At 41.9% G+C, this 21,564-nt stretch overlaps 3 protein-coding genes across 5 annotated transcripts in view; 2 read left to right on the top strand and 1 right to left on the bottom strand.

Moving 5' to 3' along the window:
- zfyve26 (zinc finger, FYVE domain containing 26) overlaps positions 1–2,736 on the top strand; it is a 46,401-nt gene extending 43,665 nt beyond the window's left edge. For both annotated transcript variants that reach the window (XM_080512945.1, XM_080512944.1), the window contains exons 41-44: positions 156–215; positions 286–468; positions 555–605; positions 792–2,736. In XM_080512945.1, the coding sequence (XP_080369071.1) occupies positions 156–215; positions 286–468; positions 555–605; positions 792–1,010 (513 nt within the window). In that variant the 3' untranslated portion in view covers positions 1,011–2,736. The remainder of the gene's footprint in view (positions 1–155; positions 216–285; positions 469–554; positions 606–791) is intronic.
- Positions 2,737–5,133: 2,397 nt separating this feature from the next.
- Positions 5,134–14,615, bottom strand: rdh12 (retinol dehydrogenase 12). Its single transcript, XM_080512965.1, has 7 exons — positions 14,493–14,615; positions 12,251–12,369; positions 10,639–10,794; positions 10,419–10,523; positions 9,075–9,284; positions 8,031–8,220; positions 5,134–5,573 (listed from the first exon to the last, which is right to left on the bottom strand). The coding sequence occupies exons 1-7, from the start codon at positions 14,564–14,566 to the stop codon at positions 5,471–5,473; spliced, it is 957 nt and encodes a 318-aa protein (XP_080369091.1). The 5' UTR covers positions 14,567–14,615; the 3' UTR covers positions 5,134–5,470.
- An 84-nt stretch (positions 14,616–14,699) lies between these two features.
- Positions 14,700–21,564, top strand: part of vti1b (vesicle transport through interaction with t-SNAREs 1B) — a 12,381-nt gene continuing 5,516 nt past the window's right edge. For both annotated transcript variants that reach the window (XM_080512838.1, XM_080512837.1), the window contains exons 1-3: positions 14,700–14,785; positions 17,321–17,575; positions 17,676–17,734. In XM_080512838.1, coding sequence (XP_080368964.1) covers positions 17,479–17,575; positions 17,676–17,734 — 156 coding nt within the window. In that variant the 5' untranslated portion in view covers positions 14,700–14,785; positions 17,321–17,478. The remainder of the gene's footprint in view (positions 14,786–17,320; positions 17,576–17,675; positions 17,735–21,564) is intronic.

Below are 21,564 nucleotides of genomic sequence, written 5' to 3'. Positions count from 1 at the left end.
TTTTATTTTCTGACTTCATCCAAGCACTTTAACATGTAACTGAGGAAATTTACTTTCATTTTAGTATTAATTAATCTCTTTATTTTACTTTGAAACAAGCACAAACCGTTGTATACGTATATATATATATATATAAAGACGATATTTTCCTGCAGGTGATGCTCGGAGGGAAAAACATCGAGGAAGGATTTGGGATTGCGTATCGAGTCATACAGGTGAGTCTTTCTTTCCCCGCCGCACTTTTTCTTCTTCTGCTTTTATTTTGACGGGTCGTTCCCCCGCCAGGACTTCCAGCTGGAGGCGCCGGTCGTCTACGTGCGCGCCGGCCAGCGCCTCGTGCGGCAGCGGCAGTACGGCGCCGTGCGGCAGCTCCTCAAGTGCGTCGGCGAGTCGGGCGCCGCCACCAAGAACGACTGCGACGCTTTGATCCTGAGCTGCGTCGCCGTCGCCGACAAAGGACCCGCCGACGTGAGTGAGGAGGAGGGGGGGGGGAAGGGGCGGGGTTTAGCGAGCGGCCGAAGGATGATTTTTGTGTCCCGTTGTGTTGGATCCAGGCCAAAGAGCTGGAGACGCTCATCCTGGACATCAAAAGCACAGAAAACAAGGTTTGTGTCTTTTTACTCACGTTAAGACGTCTCGCCGTCCTCCATGTCCCCCATGTCCTCCCCGAGCTCAGTCTCCCAGTTACTCCTAATCTTCATGAGGGACGAACTACCGAGCGAAGCTCTGTGGTCATTTGGGACCAGAACTGTCTTTAGACTTACCGGAGATTCTCTTTGTCCTTTCAAAAGATCAAAGCCTTCCTGGCGTGCGGGAAGCTGCGGCCGGCGTACCTGCTGGCCGTCAAGCTGGAGGCCGTCCGGGCGCGTCCGCTGGTGCAGGACGTGCTGCAGGCGGCCGAGGCGGCGCAGGACCTGGTGATGCAGAACATCTGTCGCCAGTGGTTGTCGGAACACGACGGCAAGTCCGCCCAGCAGCGTGCGGGCCGAGCCGGCGCCACCACCAGGTGAAGAAGAAGAAGAAGAAGGCAGGTACCGGCACCCTCGGAGTCAGTGGAGGGGGGGGACTTGAATATCAATACAACTGGAATTGGGATTAAAAACAAAAAAAAAAACTGCACTAGATCTTCGGGTCCTCTGCGAACACGTTAGCAACACTTTCATCCACTCATCGTTACTTTGATGCTTTGATGTGTCTCGTCATAAAGCTACAGTAAATCCACGCAGACGGGAAACGTGGTTCACTGAGCTGAGAGCCTGGAATCCTTCATGAAATGGTCAAAAGGACACACAAACACAAATCTGCTGCAAGAAGGTAGTAGATTATACCTCCTTAGTTCCCGTTCTACTCGTCTTACAGTTTAACTGCACCGGTCGAACCACGCGTATCGTGAATAAAGTTCTCACGGCTCAAATATGTCGAGGGAAACGTCACATTTTATAGCTTCTTAAATCGATCTTCAAATGCTTTTTTTTTTTTTTTGTATTTGCATTCATGACGGCTAAAACTGACCAACCGGAGGCGGATTTATCTCGCTGCTCTGCCAGTCCACACTGAGGGCAAAGAAAACCCGGGCGACAAATCTCCGGCAAAGTAGCTAAATCTATTTTTTTTTTTTTGTTTTAAATATCTGTCTGATATGAAGACACACACTCACACATGGAATCAAAAAGCCAATATGAACGTGCACTAATAAACGTCACCACACGGAGACAAACCTCCCGTCAGCCATCGGTGTTTGCTAATGCGTTACCGCGGAAACGCCGGAGTCGAACTCTGCACACTTTGTCCGACAGAAGTGTCCAATTGCCACGAAAACCCAGACGACTTTCCACTGTCCTTTTTATTTTTTATTTTTGATTCCAAGCGGCTCGTCCGCCGCTTGTAAAACCTGCAAATCACCGCCGTGCTTTATTATCAGAAGAGGGAAGTGTTACGGCGACGCCCCGCCCCCTCGGGCGTTGAACTGCCAACCGCCTCCTACCTCAGCCTTCAGTCACGCTGGTCATATAGTCCCTTGTTTTCCTTTTTGTATGTTTATCTGTAAACGCCGCCGGTCGTACGGAACGTTCCGTGATCCGACGCTAGCGTCGATTAGAAGGAGGGAAATTATTATTTTTTTAAATTTTGGGCATTAAAGCTTCAGATGCAGAAAGGGAAACGATTCAAAATGATTAAATGTGCAGTTAATAAGACGATAAAATTAAATGAGAGATAAATGAATAAGAGGCTGTGATTGTAACAAATAATTAAAAAAAAAAAACTCAATTTAATTAAATTCAACCTGCTGCACTTTACGATATTTGAAAAACGATCGATATTCGTTCAATCAGAGTTTATTTTCCTCTCCAGCTGTGACTGACTTTTACACGTCTAATCTCAAAATGTTCACAACAAAAAAAGGGATTTAACTGTTGCCATGTTTTTGTTTTGTTTTTCTTTAAATGAAATCATTTGTTCAGGTCATTAATCGTCTCCGGTTTATACGTCGCTTCTTTCTGCTGCACTACTCGGAGGATTGAGAAGAAAAAAACAAAACAACAAACTGATAATAATACTGTGATACTGAGTGTTTGTTAGTAAAAAAAAAAAAAATTTTTGGTTTCCTGTCGTCGTCCGTCGCTGCGACGGTTTGTGCCTCACCACTGCCGCACTTTATACCCGACGAATTAAAACGGCAGTCCGGCTGCAGACGTTTCTTTGTAATGTAAATGACGGTTGAACTGTGAATTCGATCACTCGTATAATAAAAAATTTGTGGGAAAAAAAACAGAAAAATTGTCTGATTCCTGTGTGAAAACCACGAATTTAGTACTACGTACTTTTTTTTAATCATTAAAACTGCTACGTGAAGCTTCTGTGACATTGCAATTAAATTTAATGGACATTTTTACAATAGAATTGAGGAAAATGGTAAAAAATTTTGAAAATTCTTGTCATTTTCTTGAACGCCGTCCGTCATGTGAAGTGCATCTTTCCTCTCGGTTAGCGTCGTTTAATAAATCATGCAGCCCTACATTCTGCGTGGCGTCCTACATTCGGCGTGGCGCTCACCTCGGGGGGGTTCCGGGGGGGTTCCCCGGGGCTCCGGCACTGAAACCAGCCTGACGCCTCCTTTAACTTTCACATGTTTTTTTTTTTAAATCATCATTTTCAGAGCAGATCAGTTCAGCAGTTTTTCTCCCAGGACGCTGAAACGTTTAATTCAAGTTTCAGTCCAAAACTGTTTAATCTCATATTTCATTTTTTGGGGGGTTTTTTTTAACCCGAGAAATTTTGCTGTTTTGACAGAAAACTGGTTTAAAGTTCTAAAACTCAAGAACCATAATAAAATAAGATTGTAGAACATATAGTGCCACGATATAGACTCTCCATTAGAACAGATTATAAAGTTGTTTAAAATTATTACCTTCATATTTATTTGATATTTACGTGTTCCGAACTGCACTTTAACATCAGCGACTGCAAAAAAAACAAAACAATTCTTTATGGATTTTTAACTTTATTGTAAATTGTGATCTTTTAATGTCATTTTTTGAATCATAAATAGAATTTAAATTGACTTTGAAAGCTTCTTTTAACATGAACTCAAATTATTAGATTTTTTTTCTCAAATGTTGCTTTTTATGTACAAAGGTGGGTTTTTTTTACGTTAATATGGAATTTTATTTACCTGTGGAAGAAAGAAGTCGTACTTCATCCATCCTTTTCATATTTAACTGCATCTCAACATCCGTTCCTGCTGGAGGTCAAAGGTCACGCCGAGGTGAGATGCATTTTTTTATTTTTCACCCTCATTTTAAACAAAACCACGTATTTCACCCCACTGTGTCCTCAGGTACCAATGATCTTATCCTAAATATGATGTTTAACCTTAAAATGTTCACTTATGTTCCATATTTTGCATTTTTGATGCATTATCTGTCTTTTGTGACGAAATATTTCAAAGAAGTTACAGAAAACAGTGATTTATAATGGAATTCATGCATATTTTATTCCTAGAATTTCCCAAAATGTTTGAAACTATTTACTTAGTTTGACATTTTTGTGACATTTAGTGTGACTTTTGCGTTTATTTTCTCCTCGTGGATTATTCTGTCATTGAAAGCAGGATTTTCAAAATAAGATCGGAGCATCTGTTGTGAATAACGGGACAAATATCCTCAAAATATGCTTGAATGACATTTTTACTCCTGGGAAATGTTTCCAGACTTTGTGTCATACTTTAATATATAATCCAATTTTCTTTCTCTCGTTCTATATTTAAATGTTTCTTATTCATGTTATTTTTCTCCATACCCATCGAGACGTTGCACGTGACTATAAACTGGAATGCTGTAGATTTAAACTCGATGCAGGGTGAAATTAAGTGATTTTAATCGACGGAAAAGCTTAGAAATGGAAGCTTTTGAAGTCGAGCATCAAAATACTACAGGTCAGATTAGAAGGCATTTATTTGTTGGCCTCTTTTGCGGAGTTTATATCCTGAAATCACTCGGAATTGCTCACTGTATACAATGAAATAAACACCAAACTGTCGTATATTAATAGAATTATTCTTTCTTTTTTAGGATTCGGAACTTAAAACGAAGCACAATTGTCCAGATTGGTGTTCCAATGACATCACCACGGCGAGTTTCTACCAAGATCTCAGTTTATTTACATAAAATGTAAACATTCAACTCGGAACATGAACGTACGTGTAGTAAAAGGCATGTTTCGCTCGTATATAAAACACAGAATGTAAACTCTTGGCACCCGAACGCTGCGGAAAAGGAGACGTGAGAAGGGACGTTTCCTTCGTTCCCAATGTAAAACTTAGAATCTCGTCCAGCAGATATGCAAACGGCGACGACGACGACAAAAAAACCAAAAAGAAGAGAAAGCGGAGCGGTAACGCCGCCGCGAGGCTGATCCCAGGTCTGCTTGTTGGTCTGGAACTCGCTGGGGCTGGATGCTGGAGGAGAGACGCTGTATGAACCCCTGAACTGGTTTCAGAAATGGCGGCGGAGAGAAAAAAAGAAAAAAAAAAAAACCCAGAGCGAAGCTGATGAAGATGCTGGTCGTTTACCCTGCGTTGACCTTCGACCGACCCGGCGGCGTCACGATACATCACGTTGCTTTTCGTTTTTTTTTTTTTTTTTTTTTGCCTACGCTGTTATTCACATTGTGTCACAAAAATATAGAGTCCAAAAAGGTATTTGTGGTTACATGATAATACAGTTGAGTGGTTTTGGTTGTTTTTTTTTTTTTTTTTTTAAAAGAGAGAAAAAAAAAGGTCTTAGAGCACCAAAATACTCAAGTTATTATAATGTAATTACTACATTGTTATACAAAAAGAGAGAGAGAACTTCCACGTCACGTCAGAGGACTTCTTACAGAATTGACCTGACTGCTTATTTGGGTAAGAAAAAAAACGTCCATTTTGTACAGAACATTTAAAAGCGTGATTAAAAAGCGAAGGAGGCGTTCAGTCCCACTGGATGGCGAGGAGCTCGCAGCTGACCTCCCACAGCCGCCGCGCCGTCTCCGCGCTGCGGCCCTGCGGCGCCACGAAGGCGGGGGCGCAGTCACTGGAAGGGAGGAAGAGGAGGAGGAGGAGGAGGAGGAGGAGGAGGAGGAGGAGGAGGAGGAGGAGGAGGAGGAGGAGGAGGAGGAGGAGGAGGAGGAGGAGGAGGAAGAGGAGGAGGAGGAGGAGGAGGAGGAGGAGGAGGAGGAGGAGGAGGAGGAGGAGGAGGAGGAGGAGGAGGAGGAGGAGGAGGAGGAGGAGGAGGAGGAGGAGGAGGAGGAGGAGGAAGAGGAGGAGGAAGAGGAGGAGGAAGAGGAAGAGGAAGAGGAAGAGGAAGAGGAAGAGGAAGAGGAAGAGGAAGAGGAGGAGGAAGAGGAGGAGGAAGAGGAGGAAGAGGAAGAGGAGGAAGAGGAAGAGGAGGAAGAGGAAGAGGAAGAGGAGGAGGAGGAGGAGGAGGAGGAGGAGGAGGAGGAGGAGGAGGAGGAGGAGGAGGAGGAGGAGGAGGAGGAGGGATTATTACAGGATGAAAGCCCCTGACTCAGCACTCTGACTGCAGTCATCTGATTCCTCTCTGACCTTGTGCTGCTTCAGCCTGCAGGGTTTGTTTGTTTTTTTTGTTGTTGTTTTTTTTTCTCATTTCAACTCGATTCAACCGCTGCTCTTACTCTGGAACGTTGACAATATTTGTTTTCAGTTCCTGTATTTGTTTCAGGGACCAACGTAGAACATTGGCAGTAAGAATCTAGAATCTAACATCTAGAATCTAGAATCTAACGCCGGCTTTCATAAATATTCCTACGGAAAACATAACGAGCATGAACACATAATACACATTTTATATATATGTATGTATTTATGTATGTGTGTACATATATGTATGTGTGTATGTATATGTACATATGTATGTATATGTGTATATACATGTATGTGTATGTATGTATGTATATATGTATGTATATATGTATGTATATATGTGTGTGTGTGTGTGTGTGTGTGTGTGTGTGTGTGTGTGTGTGTGTGTGTGTGTGTGTGTGTGTGTGTGTGTGTATGTGTGTATATATGTGTGTATGTATGTGTGTGTATGTATGTGTATGTATATATATATATGTATGTATATATATATGAATGTGTATGTATGTATATGTATGTAGATATATGTGTGTGTGTGTGTGTGTATGTAGATATATATGTATATGTGTGTGTGTGTGTGTGTATGTAGATATATGTATATATATATAGATGTGTGTGTGTGTATATATATATATATGTATATATATATAGATGTGTGTGTGTGTATATATATATATATATATATATATGTGTGTGTGTGTGTATGTGTATATATCTATATATGTATATATATATGTGTGTGTGTGTATATATCTATATATGTATATATATATATATATGTGTGTGTGTGTATATATCTATATATGTATATATATATATGTGTGTGTGTGTATATATCTATATATGTATATATATATATGTGTGTGTGTGTATATATCTATATATGTATATATATATATGTGTGTGTGTGTATATATCTATATATGTATATATATATAGATGTGTGTGTGTATATATATATATATATATATATATGCGTGTGTGTAAAACCAGTAACAATATTAACATCAATAATAACCATTACAATTCAACACCAGGATTCTCATACAAAATACTAAAATACATAATAGACTAATTATGCTAAACTGGATTAAATTGTTAAACTGAAAACAAAAGCAGAATTTACATGAATGTTTCAGTAAAATAGTGCAAAAAAAACCTTTTAAGTTGATTTTTTCTTTCATGTCAATATTTTCGCAAATGGTTAGTAAGGAAAGCGACTAAAATCCCAACGTGAAGCCAATTTAACGACGCAAAACGCAGTGAAATGTCAAAAAACTTCTCCTACAGCTGTTGCATTATGGGTATTGTTAGAAACTGATGTTAGTTTTCTCTGCCATGGCAGCACCACTGACATATTAACTCTCAGCTCTTGTTGTTCTGTTGTCAGCTACTATTGAGAAATTCTATTGTTTTTAAGTGACATTTCAACCTTTTTCCTGGTGGTTTGTTGGATTGTTGCTTCTTGCAGCTCGGTTCTGGAAAGAATCCAACCTTGAAAGTTAAATAAAGCTTCGGGTTTAAAAAAAAAAAAGCCCGATGGGATTAAATCAGATGATCTTGTTGCTTTTAAACGTGAATCTGATCGCTTCCTTCAGGGTTCTTGTAACGAATCGATCTGCCCTCCGTGTTTTCCAGCGTGGCGGTGAGAATTTAACGACTTAATGGAAAAGCCTTGTTGGCCGCCGCCGTGAGATCTTCTGTGGTTTTTTGGTCTTTTTAAAGCTTTGATCTCATTTTCCACAGATCAAAGGGGAATGAAGCTTTAAAAAAAAGAAAGAAAGAAAACCCCCCCAGCTGAGACGTGTTTTTGTCTTGTCCACAGTCACATGTCAGCCTGGATGTTTTCCCCCCCCTCCAGATGTTGTGCCCCCCCCTCCCCCCGCCCTACCTGAAGTGCTGCCCGGTGATGGCGTCCAGCTCCTCCGCCACGGCGCAGTAGATGCTGGTCTGCGCTCCTTCCCGCGGCGTCTTCAGGAACATGGCGAAGACGGTGAAGAATATGGTCATGAGGGTGGAGTGCCTGGTGAGGTCGGAGTTCACCGTGCCCGGGTGGACGGAGTTCACCGTCACGCTGGTGCCTGGTGGGGGAGGGGGGAGGGGGAGGGGGGAGACGCCCGTCACAAGACGACTGGAAAACCAACGTGCTTTTAGGGTTTGTTTGGGGTTTCATTAGGCCCGTGGCGGCAGACTGCCCTCATCGAGACATAGATAATTTCACGACCACAAGGATTTACAATATCGTTTTACTAAAAGACGCACTGCAGTAATGCAGAGTGAAACAAGTGGTTTAGTTTAGTCAAAGTAAGAGTCAGTTTATTGCCTTCTTTTAAAAAATGGACATTAAATTAAAGTAGAAATGATGAGAAAGTGTCAATAAAAGTTTCAATAATGGTTCAAACGGAGCAGTAATGGTGAGAAAGTGTCGATAAAGTAGCAGTACTGATTGAAGTATCAAATAAAAGTTGCAAAAATGGTTTAATAAAGTTGCAGTATTGGTGAGAAAGTATTATTCAATAAAAGTTGCAATAATGCTTCAAAAGCATCAAAGTTGCAGTTAAGTATCAAAGTTTCGGTAATGATTAAAGAGTAGAAAATAAAAGTTGCAATAATGGTTTCATAAATTTGCAGTATTGGTGACAGAGTATTAATAAAGTTGCAGTAATGGTCAAAAAAGTATTCATAAAGTAGCAGAAATGGTGAGAAAGTATCAATAAAAGTTGCAATAATGGTTCAAATGTAGCAGTAATGATTAAAAAGTATCAAAGTTGCAGTTATGGTGGAAAAAGTATCAATTTTCTACATCATGTTTGACTGATTGACACAAGCTGGACCGTCTGGAGGATCCCAGGTTTATTATGATGATTATGTATTTATTCAGATTCCCCTGCTGTACGTCAGTAATTCTTTGTGTGTGTGTGTGTGCGTGCGTCACCTTTGAGCCTGCGCGCCAGCTCCCTGGTGAACAGCACGTTAGCTAGCTTGCTCTGGCAGTACGCCAGGCCGCTGTTGTAGCTCCCCTGGCTGTGCAGGTCGTGGAAGCGGATCCAGCCGAAGTTGTGCGCCAGCGAGGAGACGACCACGACCCGGGCTGGGGCGCTGCGCTTCAGCAGCCCGATCAGCAGGGACGTCAGCAGGAAGTGGCCTGGACACACACACACACACACACACACACACACACACACACACACACTTAAATACAAGTCGATTTTTAAAGAAAATGCTCAAATCGAATCCGACACAGTGTTGAAGCTGTTAAAAGAGGCAGTGTGCTGAACGGAGTGAGATTCAACTCCACAGTCCGTGTTGAACACACTCCTCGTGGGAGGAAGTTCCTGGAGAAAGTAAAAGCCCACGCAGTCCTGCTGGCTCCTCGTCTCCCGAGACGAGAGACGGCGAACATTTTGTTCTGTGATTCCGTCACAAACGGGACAAAACGTGTTTTAAAAGCTTTTTTATACGGAAGAAGGAATAGACGCGTCTCGTAATTTGACTTTATTAAGGAATCGGGAGAACGAGGCCCACTTAAAATAATGAGCGGGTCACGTTGAACAGAACATGTAGAACTTGTGTTTTTAAATTTGACTCTTCGGTTTTCGCTGGAAATGCAACTTTCTGCACGTGCTCAGTAGACGGACATTAAAAAGACGTCATATTGTCCAGTTTCTAAACATTCTCTTGGTCTCGTTAGCCCCAAAAAAGCTTCTATTCAAAGTTTATTGCTTCTCCTTGAGTTTCCCTCCATTTGAATACTGGATCCTAGGAGCTACAGTCAGAATCTGCTGTGTCTGTGTGAGCTGGACTGGCTCCGCCCCCACACATGCCCATATATGGGAAGAGGTAGGAAGTACTTTCCTCTCGTGGCGCCATGTGCCAGAGCAGAGCTGCCTGATTGTGGGAGGAGTCAAAGGGGGAGGGGCCTACCTCGACTGTGATTGGCTGAACCCCCGATGACACTATAGAGGGTTTGACTCCTGATTGGCCGGTTGGAACTACAAAGGGAATTTTGCTTAATATGACCCCTTTAACAATATAGAGTGTCATGACTCCATGTTCTCCTGGGATTTGGTACTTTTATTTTGACAGTCACCAGAATAAATTATGTTCATAGCGAACTGTTCTCTGCTGTATGTTCGTGTGGTTTCCATTAGAAAAATGAACAGCATCCACTAGTGGCCAAACGTGCAAACTACATCTTTTTTTAGCATTTCTCTCGTGTCCATGTAATAAAAAAAAAAAAAAATAATAGATTAGTTATTAGTTATTAGTCTTTTCTTACCCAAGTGATTGACTCCAATGTGCATCTCGAAGCCGTCGATGGTTTTAGTGTAGGGACACATCATCACCCCGGCGTTGTTGATAAGTATATGAAGATGGTTGACTTCTGAGAAGAGATTTTTTTAAAAACAAAATTTTTTTTGTGGTTTTAATGGAGAATCTCAACTTTTATGTGTATTTTTGATTTGTTCTGTTTGTTCAGGAAGAGAAGCCCCGCCCACCTTGCAGGAACCTCTGGGCGAAGGCTCGTATGGAGCAGGTGTCGGCCAGGTCCAGCTCCCGCACCTCCACGTCTGCGTTGGCGTGCGCCGCCCGGATGCTGGCGGCCGCCTCCTCGCCCTTCGCCACGTCTCGACACGCCATGATGACCCGGGCGCCTGTCGGGGGGGAAGAAGCAGCAGCCGGACGATGAACAGGAGGGAGAGCAGGTTGAGTCAAACACCAGGTGAGACGTCAACATGGAGGGAATATTAGTCTGCTTTGTTCCTCCGTAGAGCTTTATTCTTTATTTTTTTAATATCAATGTTTCCATTCAGAGTGATCCATAGTTGAAAGAATTTTTTCTCTCCTTTAAATTCAGGAATTTTCCACTTTTAAAAAAAAATGTGCATTAATTCATGAATTTTCAACTATTTAAACTGAAGTGGGTCATTTTAATTTTAAAATTTTTTTTTTTTATATCTTAATGTTTCCGTTCAGAATGATCTACAGGTGAATTTTTTTTTAAATTTTCATTAATTCATGAATTTTCAACATTTTAAACTGAATTTGGTCATTTTAAATTTTGTAATTTTAAAAAAAATATCTTAATGTTTCCATTCAGAATGATCCACAGTTGAAATTTTTATGTTTTAATTTAATTAATTTATGAATTTTCAACTATTGAAACTGAAGTGGGTCATTTTAAATGTATTTTTTAATTTTTTTTAATATCTTAATGTTTCCATTGAGAAGGATTGATAGTGGAAATATTTTTTTTTATTTTTTTATTTAATTCATGAAATTTCCACTATTTAAACTGAATTTGGTCATTTGAATGTATTTATATATATAAATTCTGAAGTGGGTATATATTTGAATTTTACGGTTGTAAATTACACTGAAAGTATTTTTTTACTTTGAAAGGACATTTCTACTGAACAAACTCAGAAAGTTTCATTAAAATTGCCTTTATGTTGAGATAAAAGTCATTTTCCACAGTATTTTTTTGTGTGAAACTCAAAAGTTTTCATCACGTACACTCCAGTTTATTTAAATGTTATTACAGAACTATTTTACCGGGAACTCTGAATGAAAGCGGACCGATTGTGTCCCGTCAACTAACGAGTGTTTGGCGTAGAAGAACATCCTTTTAGATCAATCAACATTTCCACATAAAAAAAAAAATCCCCATTTTTCCACTCATGACAACTCAACTGGTGTCTGAAGCTGGGAGCTTCCTGTACCTTTCACAGTAAAAGCCTATTCCAGGAGGTTCATTCCAGACTTGTTGAGAGTGACGGAACATTCTAGTGAATTCCACAACAACTACAGGACATTAAAGACACACCATCACACTCTTGGTTCTAACAATCCACATCTCACACATTTATCTTCCATTTTAATAATGTGTAGCGATAAAGGAGCTGCAATGCATTATGGGAGTTTCTGTTTGTGGTGTTTTAAATGTAATTATTGGGAGTTATGTTAGGTTTGTGGTGTTGCTAATAATTGTGTTTTTGTTGCTTCGTTCATGTAGTTTAGTTTATTAGTTGTAAGTCGTCGACCAGCAGTGAAGCGCTAAGTAACGGTCGCCACGCCGCTACTTCCTGGTCATTGTAGGGAGCAAGTCACCTCTGGAGGCCAGGTCCAGCGCCGTCTCCTTGCCGATCCCCGTGTTGGCGCCGGTGATGAGGACCGTCTTCCCGTCCAGGCGAGCCGCCGAGCCGCACACCCCCCCCGCCGCGTATCTCCTGCGTGGACACGGCGACGGCCAATCAGCACTCTGGACTTCTTCTACACCCCCAAAGACACGTCCGTCCGCCACCACGCTCCACAATCAGGCACGTGACGTCAACTCGGCCACTCGGCGTGTTGATTTTTAACGCTTTAACAGTTTATTTTGTATTCAAGGTTCAAGGTTCAAGGTGTTTTGTTGTCATATCACCAGTAAAAGCAGGTTTCACAGTGAATGGAATTCTTATTTTGCCGTCTACCCTGGAGCCGACGTGCATAGATAAGTAAATACACAAAAAATAGAATAAAATAAAATATAAAAACAAAGAGCAGTGCAAAAATATTAGGAAGAAAGTGAGATGTGCAAAATGTAAACATGTGGGCTGTGAGAGGAGTCTGGGTTTTACGTCTCTTCACTTGAACCAGGGTTGCCAGATAAGGCGGACGTCCCCCAATCGCAACTTAGAACTTGTATTTATTTCGTACACGCGTGTCCGTGGCGTGTTGTTTATTACCACATGTACTAGTTTTGCGGTTTTAACACGACTCCGACACGGGCTGAGAGTCGGGATGGTGTTTAATGAGGGTTTTGAGTTGTTTGTGCTGGAAAACGGTGAGTCGCATCTGGCAACCCTGGTGCTGCTGACGTCACGCTCTGAGGTTCAAGCACATGGGGTCAGATCACGCTCACACGGCGGCTCGTGTTTGAAAGGATGCATGCAAAAAAAAATGACAAAATGTGAACTGAGCATGGCGGCCTGCCTGTGTGGGCGGAGCCTAAGAGACGAGCTCTCACCGCTGGGGGTTTGAACCAGCAACCGCTCCACCGTGTACAACCCCAGTTCTCTTAACACCAAAGCCACAATCTTCTAGTCTCGTCTTTTTCTCTCTTCTTGGTTCCGTTCAGGTTCATCCTGGTGTTTTCTCCATTTCCACGCTCTTATTATAGAAATATAATTGAATTGACTGGCGTTAGACCAGGGGTGTCCAACATGTGGCCCGGGGGCCAGAACCGGCCCGGGGGCCAGAAGCGGCCCGCCAGAGGATGTAATCCGGCCGCCATGTGATCTTTTTTTTTTTTTAAAGTATAAATATGAAAACTGACAGAGGCTGATCTAAAAACACTAGATTGGCAAAAAATGACATTGAAAACCGGCCTTGGCCAGAATTTGACCCCCGACATTAATGCAAACTGTAGAGGTCACATGACGCAACGCCTTTCACAATAAAACAACGAGTCCAACTTATGTGAAGTGATACTTTAGACACGTAAACTCAAAACGATTTCCAGATGATGACAAATTGCTTTAATCCTGAATAAACATGATATCCAGATACAGACGACTGAAGGTTTTGTTTTTTTTTTGCAAATATATCTGATTAACTTTAATATGTATATTTCAGAATAGACTGGTGAATTCTTGCAGTTACAAAAGGATGAAACGAAGGAAAGACTTTGACGTTTGTCCATATCTGCAGTTTAATATTATATTTGACTTGTTCCACTGACTGACCAGGACGTTTCTTGTTCCAGTAAAAAAAATAGATAAAAACTTTCCCCATTTGTGGCTTCAGCTTTAGAGAAAGTCGCACTAAGTTCACCTGAACAAGGTGAGATGGTATTTTAAGTTCGTCAGTGACGTAGGCAGCTTCTCCCCCACGCGCCGCGTCCGCGGCTTAATAATCGATGGAGAAAGTCGGGGGTGAACGACCGCGCCGCGTCTCGCGCCACCACGCCGCGCCGCGCCGCGCCGCGCGGCTCCGTAACAACCAATGGCTCCGGCAGAGTCACGCGCGGCACGCCGAGCTCCTCCCACGCGCGGCCAGCTGATAGGCCCGAGCCGCTTCACCTCCGCGCGAGAACTCCCACAGCCCCCCGCCCCCCCCCCCCCCCCCCCCCCCCCCTAGTCATCCATCCCCCGGTTTGACTCTGCAATAAACTGTTTATAATAAACAACAACAACAACACGCACCCGGGAGGTGATAAATAAATAAACGCACGCTGCGTTTCATGCTCCAGTAATTAAAAAATTAAAATAAAAAAATGGATGTAATGTGTTCAGCGGAGTGACTGACAGCCGGCCTGTGGTGTGTGTGTGTGTGTGTGTGTGTGTGTGTGTGTAGTAAAGCCGTCTCTTACCGTATCTGGGGGGCGAACAGGACGGCCAGCAGCGTGCCCACCCCGAGGCCCGCGACCAGGAGGACCACGAACATCCCGCAGCGGCTGAGAGCGGCTCCGTGTGCTGCTGCAGGAGGCTGCGGCGGCTGCGGCTGCTGCGGCTGCGGAGGCACAACAGCTGATGTCAACGCAGAGAGAGGCTGAGCAGCAGCAGCAGGAGGAGAGAGACGAGACGGGGCGCGCGGTGCATCATGGGATTGTAGTCCCACACACGCGCACGCACGCACGATCCACGAGACGCAATCGTCATCCGGGTAACTGCGAGCTGGCGGGCACGTTTTAACTTAGCCCACATGGAAAGAACCGATATAAACATATATGTTTTAATATAGGTTTTAATATAGGCTTTGAATATATGTGACATATATAAAATTGGCCGTTTTGTACATATTTTATGTACATATATGTGCATATATGTACATACAATACATGTGCATATATATGACAATATATCTTATCATATTCTTTTCTTTTCTTTTCTTTTCTTTTCTTTTCTTTTCTTTTCTTTTCTTTTCTTTTCTTTTCTTTTCTTTTCTTTTCTTTTCTAATTTTCTTTTTTATCTCCAGTGGTTCCTCTAGGGGGCGCTACACTGGTGGTGGCCGGTTTTTGCCACTGGTGGAGCCGTCCCATGGGTTTCCCTGCCCGGGCACCTGGCAGGTCCCCCGCGTATGCGGTGGGATTGGCTTGTCTGCCCGGTTGGGGGGGGATCTGTGGGGCGGCGCCCCCTGTGGTCGGAAGTTGTGCCGCCCCCAGTGTGGACGGCCCAAATATGTCCCTTTCCTCACCTTAGTCCTCAGTGTCCTGCCATGTCTCCATATCACTCGGCATGTCTTCACCTATGATGTGTGTCTGCATGTATGCGTGTGTGTTCACCTGCTTTTTATTCATCTATTTTATCTTTGCACTGTTTTTAATTTTTGTGGAAGCACTTTGTGTTGCTTAATGTATAAAAAGTGCTATAGAAATAAAGATTATTATTATTATTATCTGCAGCATATATGTGCATATCTGCAGCATATATGTGCATATATGCAGCATTTATGTGCATATGTGCAGCATATATTGTCATATATGCTCATATATTGTCATATATGCTGCATATAGGTTTCATATATGTGCATATATCCTCATATAGGTTCTTTCCATGTGGGAGATAGATAGATAGATAATTATTTTATTCATCCCCGAAGGGAAATTGTTTTGTTGCAGCAATCTGGTACATACGAATATTATAAAATACAATAGAATAGTAATAAAAGTAAGAAATAAAGATATAAAAATATCTGGGTATAAGACATAAAGTAAAACACAGAACGGAACATGGGCACTTAGAAATAAGACGAGATAAAAGCAAGATAAATAAATAGTAAGGTGCAGTGGCAGAGCCATTAGAAGTAGGCATTATATAATAATAATAACAATAATACAGATAACAATGTGTAATAGTGTATAATACTCGTGTATAGTACTACTAATAATGGTAGCAATAATATAACTAACAATATATATATATATATATCAGTAATAATAATAATAATAATAATACCAATAGTAATAGTATACTTATAATAATAATAATACAATGGTATTAGTGTACTTGCACATGTAAAAAATATATGTATATGTACATGCAATATGCCATATGAAATAGGTGGTGAAATAATGCCGTAGTGATGTTTAGATTTAAACTTTTCTATTTGTTGCATGATATTTGATGCATAAAGGCACTTTTAATTGTATTTAAGGACTCGTTTTTAAAAAATAAAGTTTACATTTTTTTTGTTTTTTGTTGCTTTTTTTTTAATGTGCTTGTAGCTCTTTGATTAGATTTTTAAATGAAAAGTGCATAAGTGATTAAACATTTCTTATTGAAAGTGTCCAAGAAAACCCACTTACGTCAAAAAACTAGTACACCACAACATAAAGCCGATTTTAGGCTCCATTAAAAGTGAAAATACATCGTTTTTGCATTTCAGCAACGTTTCCTGTTTACTTGTATATGAAAAGTGCATTAGAAACTAAATGCATTGTCATTATCACAAATATTATTTCAAATGTATATTTTTTTTAACACAAAAAAAGTTGACCAAAAACTACTGCAATCTCAACATAAAGTCTTTTAAAACTAGCAGCGTAAGCTATATGACAGTGACACTGTGGTATTGTTTTGTTTAATAAAAACAAAGGAGAAATATTGCAATTTGTTGTTTGGGGGTTAAGAATAAAAATAAACAAATTGCAGACGAGATGTTCTTATTATTCAGTCAAAGTCTTTGTGTACCAATTTATAATATATGAAAATTACGTGGTGGAAATGTTATTTTTGGTGGGAAGGAAATTAAATCCATCAACATACAAATAATACCAATAATACTGAAAATGATTAGTGTTTGTAGTTCTGTTTTTGTAAGCGTAACCTCATCCGTGCATAAATCAATCCACGTTGTTCATATTAACATTTCATGTCCATTTATTGTTGTTGTTAAATAATTTTACTTCTATAACACATTTAATCGTAATAAAACGTTGTGTGAATTGTGTGAAAGTCACGCGCTTCATTCGACGTCACTACAACCTACAAAACCCAGAAAGCGGTGTTATAGCTGACCGCGTTATGCCTGAATTAATAGAGTTTGCAAATATATAGCTTTATATTTATGGGTACTTTATCGTTTAGTATAATTAATCAGAAAACTAAATATTTGTAAGTATTTTTCAAAAAAAATGCTTTTGAAACTGTTTAATTAATTTATTTTATTTTATTTTTGTTCCGGCGTTACGTCACGAGGATCGCGACGCGGAAGAGTCCCATGGCTGTGATTATCCAGAGAAGACAAGGAAACAACTGGCGGAAATCAGAGAATTAACCTCCAGAAGTTCATTTAATACGAAACGGACTGAGTGTATTACATTCCCCGAAAGCCACGGGGCCTGAGCCGCTGCAGAATGTCTTCAGAGGAGTTCGAGAAGTTGCACGAAATGTACAGATCTCTGTACGAGGAGCTGAGGCTGATGCCGGAGAGAGCGCTGAGGAGTCACGGAGGTAAACAAAACAAAACAAAACACACAAATAACGAATCAACCAACCGATACCGTCACGTCGCGTGTCGTTAAACGAACACCTGTGCTTGTGTGTCTCGCAGAAGACAGGAAGAGGCTGGTGAGGAGCTTCGATGAGAGGCACGGGGAGGCTGAGGAAGTGGTGAGATGCTCTTTGTTTTATTCACCATTTAAACTTCACCAACAAGCAAACATTTAAAATATATAGAATAGAAGCTCTTTTTTTTTTCATTGTCAAGTGCCAACCCATCTGTGCATCATAAAATCAATAAATAAAAGCTGTCAAAAGATATTATAAACAAAATGCGTAAAAACAAACATACTTATTACTCATACAGAGTACATTCTCTTGCACTGGTCCTCTTACACAAACAAACAATTGTTACTGAAGTGTCTCACTGTCATTTTCTACTCACATTAAAAAAAATCTCAAAGGAACTAATGCAACTTTTTCCACTTATATGCTATTAGACAACTTAGAAAAGGGGTTTTTTTCTAATAAAAAATAGTTTCCAAGTGCTTCCTGTCACATGACATCATCTGCTTCCTGCTCCTTCCGGCTGAAGACATGGGCTACGTCCAAAATGTCCCTCCTGTCTCCTTATCGGTCGACTTGTCCTGAGTCCCGGAGGTGTTTAGTGTAGCGGCCATGATGAGGACTGTCCGAATTCTCAATCAGCAAAGGAAAGGAGGCTCGTCGCTTCCTTTAGAGCCTCCTTTAGCCTAGGAGACACTGATGCCTCCTTTAGCCTAGGAGACACTGATGCTTCCTTTAGCCTAGGAGACACTGATGCCTCTTTTAGCCTAGGAGACACTGATGCCTCCTTTAGCCTAGGAGACACTGATGCTTCCTTTAGCCTAGGAGACACTGATGCCTCTTTTAGCCTAGGAGACACTGATGCCTCCTTTAGCCTAGGAGACACTGATGCTTCCTTTAGCCTAGTAGACACTGATGCTTCCTTTAGCCTAGGAGACACCGATGCTTCCTTTATAAAAGGAGACCAGCTCATGCTTGCACCGCCGTCGCATTATTATGACATCACTAAGTGAAAGTGCTCCTTTAGAAAGCTTCCTATTATTTCTATATTATTATTAGATGACATTTGACCTAGTGACAAGCTGTGTGACTACTAATATTATAATTATAATAATAATACAAATCATAAAAATGCTATTTTCTTGGAAACAAACTACAAAATAAAAAAAATACATAACATGATTCAGAGGAATTCAACTGATAAAATTATATGACTTGCAACTCTGAAAAACATCTGGGCATGAATGGGTTAAGTAAAGTTCAATTCAATTGAACTTTATTCATACAGCACCCCATACAACAGTCATTTCTCTGCGCTCTCAACAGAGAGAAACTCAACAAATTGACTCCAGTGGAGGAAACAACAGGTTTTGGGTCTTTTTTGGTTTTTATTGCTCTGTACCGTTTGCCTCATGGCAGCAAGTGACAAGTAAGACATTGAAAACACAATACATATGTACACTGACTGGAAGAACTCAATGGTGTCAATTGAATTCCAACATGGCGGCTATTGCATTGTTTTCTTGGTCTCTTCTTCCGTCTCTCTCATCTTCTTCTTCTTCTCTCTGTTGCCATTGGTCTTGAAGAGCCGCCTCCAGAAGCTTCTTTTCTTGGCACAGATTTCTTCCTCTAAGCCGTTCGTGTCCTCGTCTCGCCGGGTCTTCTCAGCCTGGAGGGCCTCCTTCTCAGAGTGGAGGTTCTCCTTCTCAGCCTGGAGGGTCTCCTTCTCAGCCTGGAGGGTCTCCTTCTCAGACTGTAGGGTCTCCTTCTCAGCCTGGAGGGCCTCCTTCTCAGAGTGGAGGTTCTCCTTCTCAGCCTGGAAGTTCTCCTTCTCAGCCTGGAGGTTCTCCTTCTCAGCCTGGAGCGTCTCCTTCTCAGCCCAGAGGGTCTCCTTCTCAGAGTGGAGCGTCTCCTTCTCAGACTGGAGCGTCTCCTTCTCAGAGTGGAGGGCCTCCTTCTCAGACTTGAGCGTCTCCTTCTCAACAAACAGGCTCTTGTTCTCAGACTTGAGCGTCTCCTTCTCAGACTCCAGGTTCTTGTTCTGGGACTGGAGCGTCTCCTTCTCATTCTGGAGCGTCTCCTTCTCATTCTGGAGCGTCTCCTTCTCAGACTTGAGCGTCTCCTTCTCAGACTGGAGGTTCTCCTTCTCATACTGGAGCGTCTCCTTCTCAGACTGGAGCGTCTCCTTCTCATACTGGAGCGTCTCCTTCTCATTCTGGAGCGTCTCCTTCTCAGACTGGAGCGTCTCCTTCTCATTCTGGAGCGTCTCCTTCTCAGACTGGAGGTTCTCCTTCTCATACTGGAGCGTCTCCTTCTCATTCTGGAGCGTCTCCTTCTCAGCCTGCAGCCTCTTTCTCTCGTTCACCTCCTGCTGGAGCTTCTCCTCCAGAGCTCTGAACTTCACCGTCATGTCCTCTTCTTCCTGGAGGTCTTCCATTATGATGTCACCAAGCGGTCCACCAGACCTCGCAAGGAGACTCTCATTTTTCTTCTGAAGTTCCGCAATGTTGTGCATTAAGCCGGCGAGCCGCGCCTTCAGCTCCGCCTCTTCTTGTTTGCAGTCCCTCTTGGTTGTTGGAGGTGCCGGGCAACCTGAGGAGGCTTCTGACAGTCCAGCCAGGCTCCGGAGAAACTCCTGGTGTGAGCGGTCTTTCATCGTTTGCGTCTCCTCCTCTTTCCTCCTGTCTTCCTCCAGGCCAGCTTTCTGGTGGACAACCTCCTGGTCACGGTGTTTGAATGTGTTCACCAGACGGCGATTCTCCGTGACCATTTGTTGCATGCTTGGCTGAGCAGCACGGCGAATGCCCTGGGGTAATCCCCCTTTTGCTCTGGTACGGCGCTGTTGAGGCATGACTCAAATCTGTTTTTGTTTTTTTTTTAAAACAAAGAACAACCTAAATGTAGTCGCGGCTGTGTCAGCGGGTGCTGAGTTCTCTTAGTTGTATACTTTAGATATTTGTGCTTAAAATGGGCACAAACAGAATCAAGCTGATGTGACGTGTTCACTGGATATGAAGCTCTAGTAGATGCTGTCTCTCTCGGTGTGACTGACTGACAGTCTGTGCTGCTATTTATCTGTTTTCACATCAAAGGCACAAGATGTGACTTCATAACACCTTTCATTCATCTTGGGATCAAAGCCATATGATCTAAGCCAAATCAAGCCACGCCCATGATGTGACTCATAACACTTTTCATTCATCTTGGGATCAAAGCCATAAGATCTAAGCCAAATCAAGCCACGCCCATGATGTGACTTCATAACACTTTTCATTCATCTTGGGATCAAAGCCATAAGATCTAAGCCAAATCCGGCCACGCCCATTAATCACACACTCAACTAAGCCACGCCCCTAATGACATCAAAGCCAATTTAAGCCACGCCCCCCATCCAAGAAGCACTGCCGGCCTCTTTTTCAGCCTCTTTGCATACAGAATTGTGTGAATGCTGGATGAATTAGTACAATTACACTCAAACAAACCCACTGAGGAGTCATATCAGAAATATGTTTGAATAATTTGACCATATTGAGTTTCTCTTTGTCAAATGGAAGATTGACATAAGAGAGGCATCGCTGACTAACTATCTATCAATCTGCAATAAAAAAACACTGTTTTAAGTAAGACCTATTCAGTCGCTCATTTTCTGAACTGCTTTGGGTTCTGTACACCACCGTTACCTCGGTACGCCTTATTCTTCATCCTCAGTGAACCTCTTCATCCCAGAACCCTTACTGGGGCCCCAAAGCTGCAAACTTTCCCAATTGAACTGAGTATATGTCGATAGCTTCTAGGACTTTATAGCCAACTATGGTGTGGAAATAAATGTTAATTTGACAGAAGTTAAACCCTTTTAAACCAAACAGATTAGATGTCTTTTGTCCATTTTGTTGTTTTAAAATTAAAGTCCTAGTGAAATGAAAACTCCACCTCCA

This window comes from Blennius ocellaris (assembly GCF_963422515.1).
Source record: "Blennius ocellaris genome assembly, chromosome: 17".
Lineage (NCBI taxonomy): Eukaryota > Metazoa > Chordata > Actinopteri > Blenniiformes > Blenniidae > Blennius > Blennius ocellaris.
This window is presented reverse-complemented; position numbering and strand designations above follow the sequence as displayed.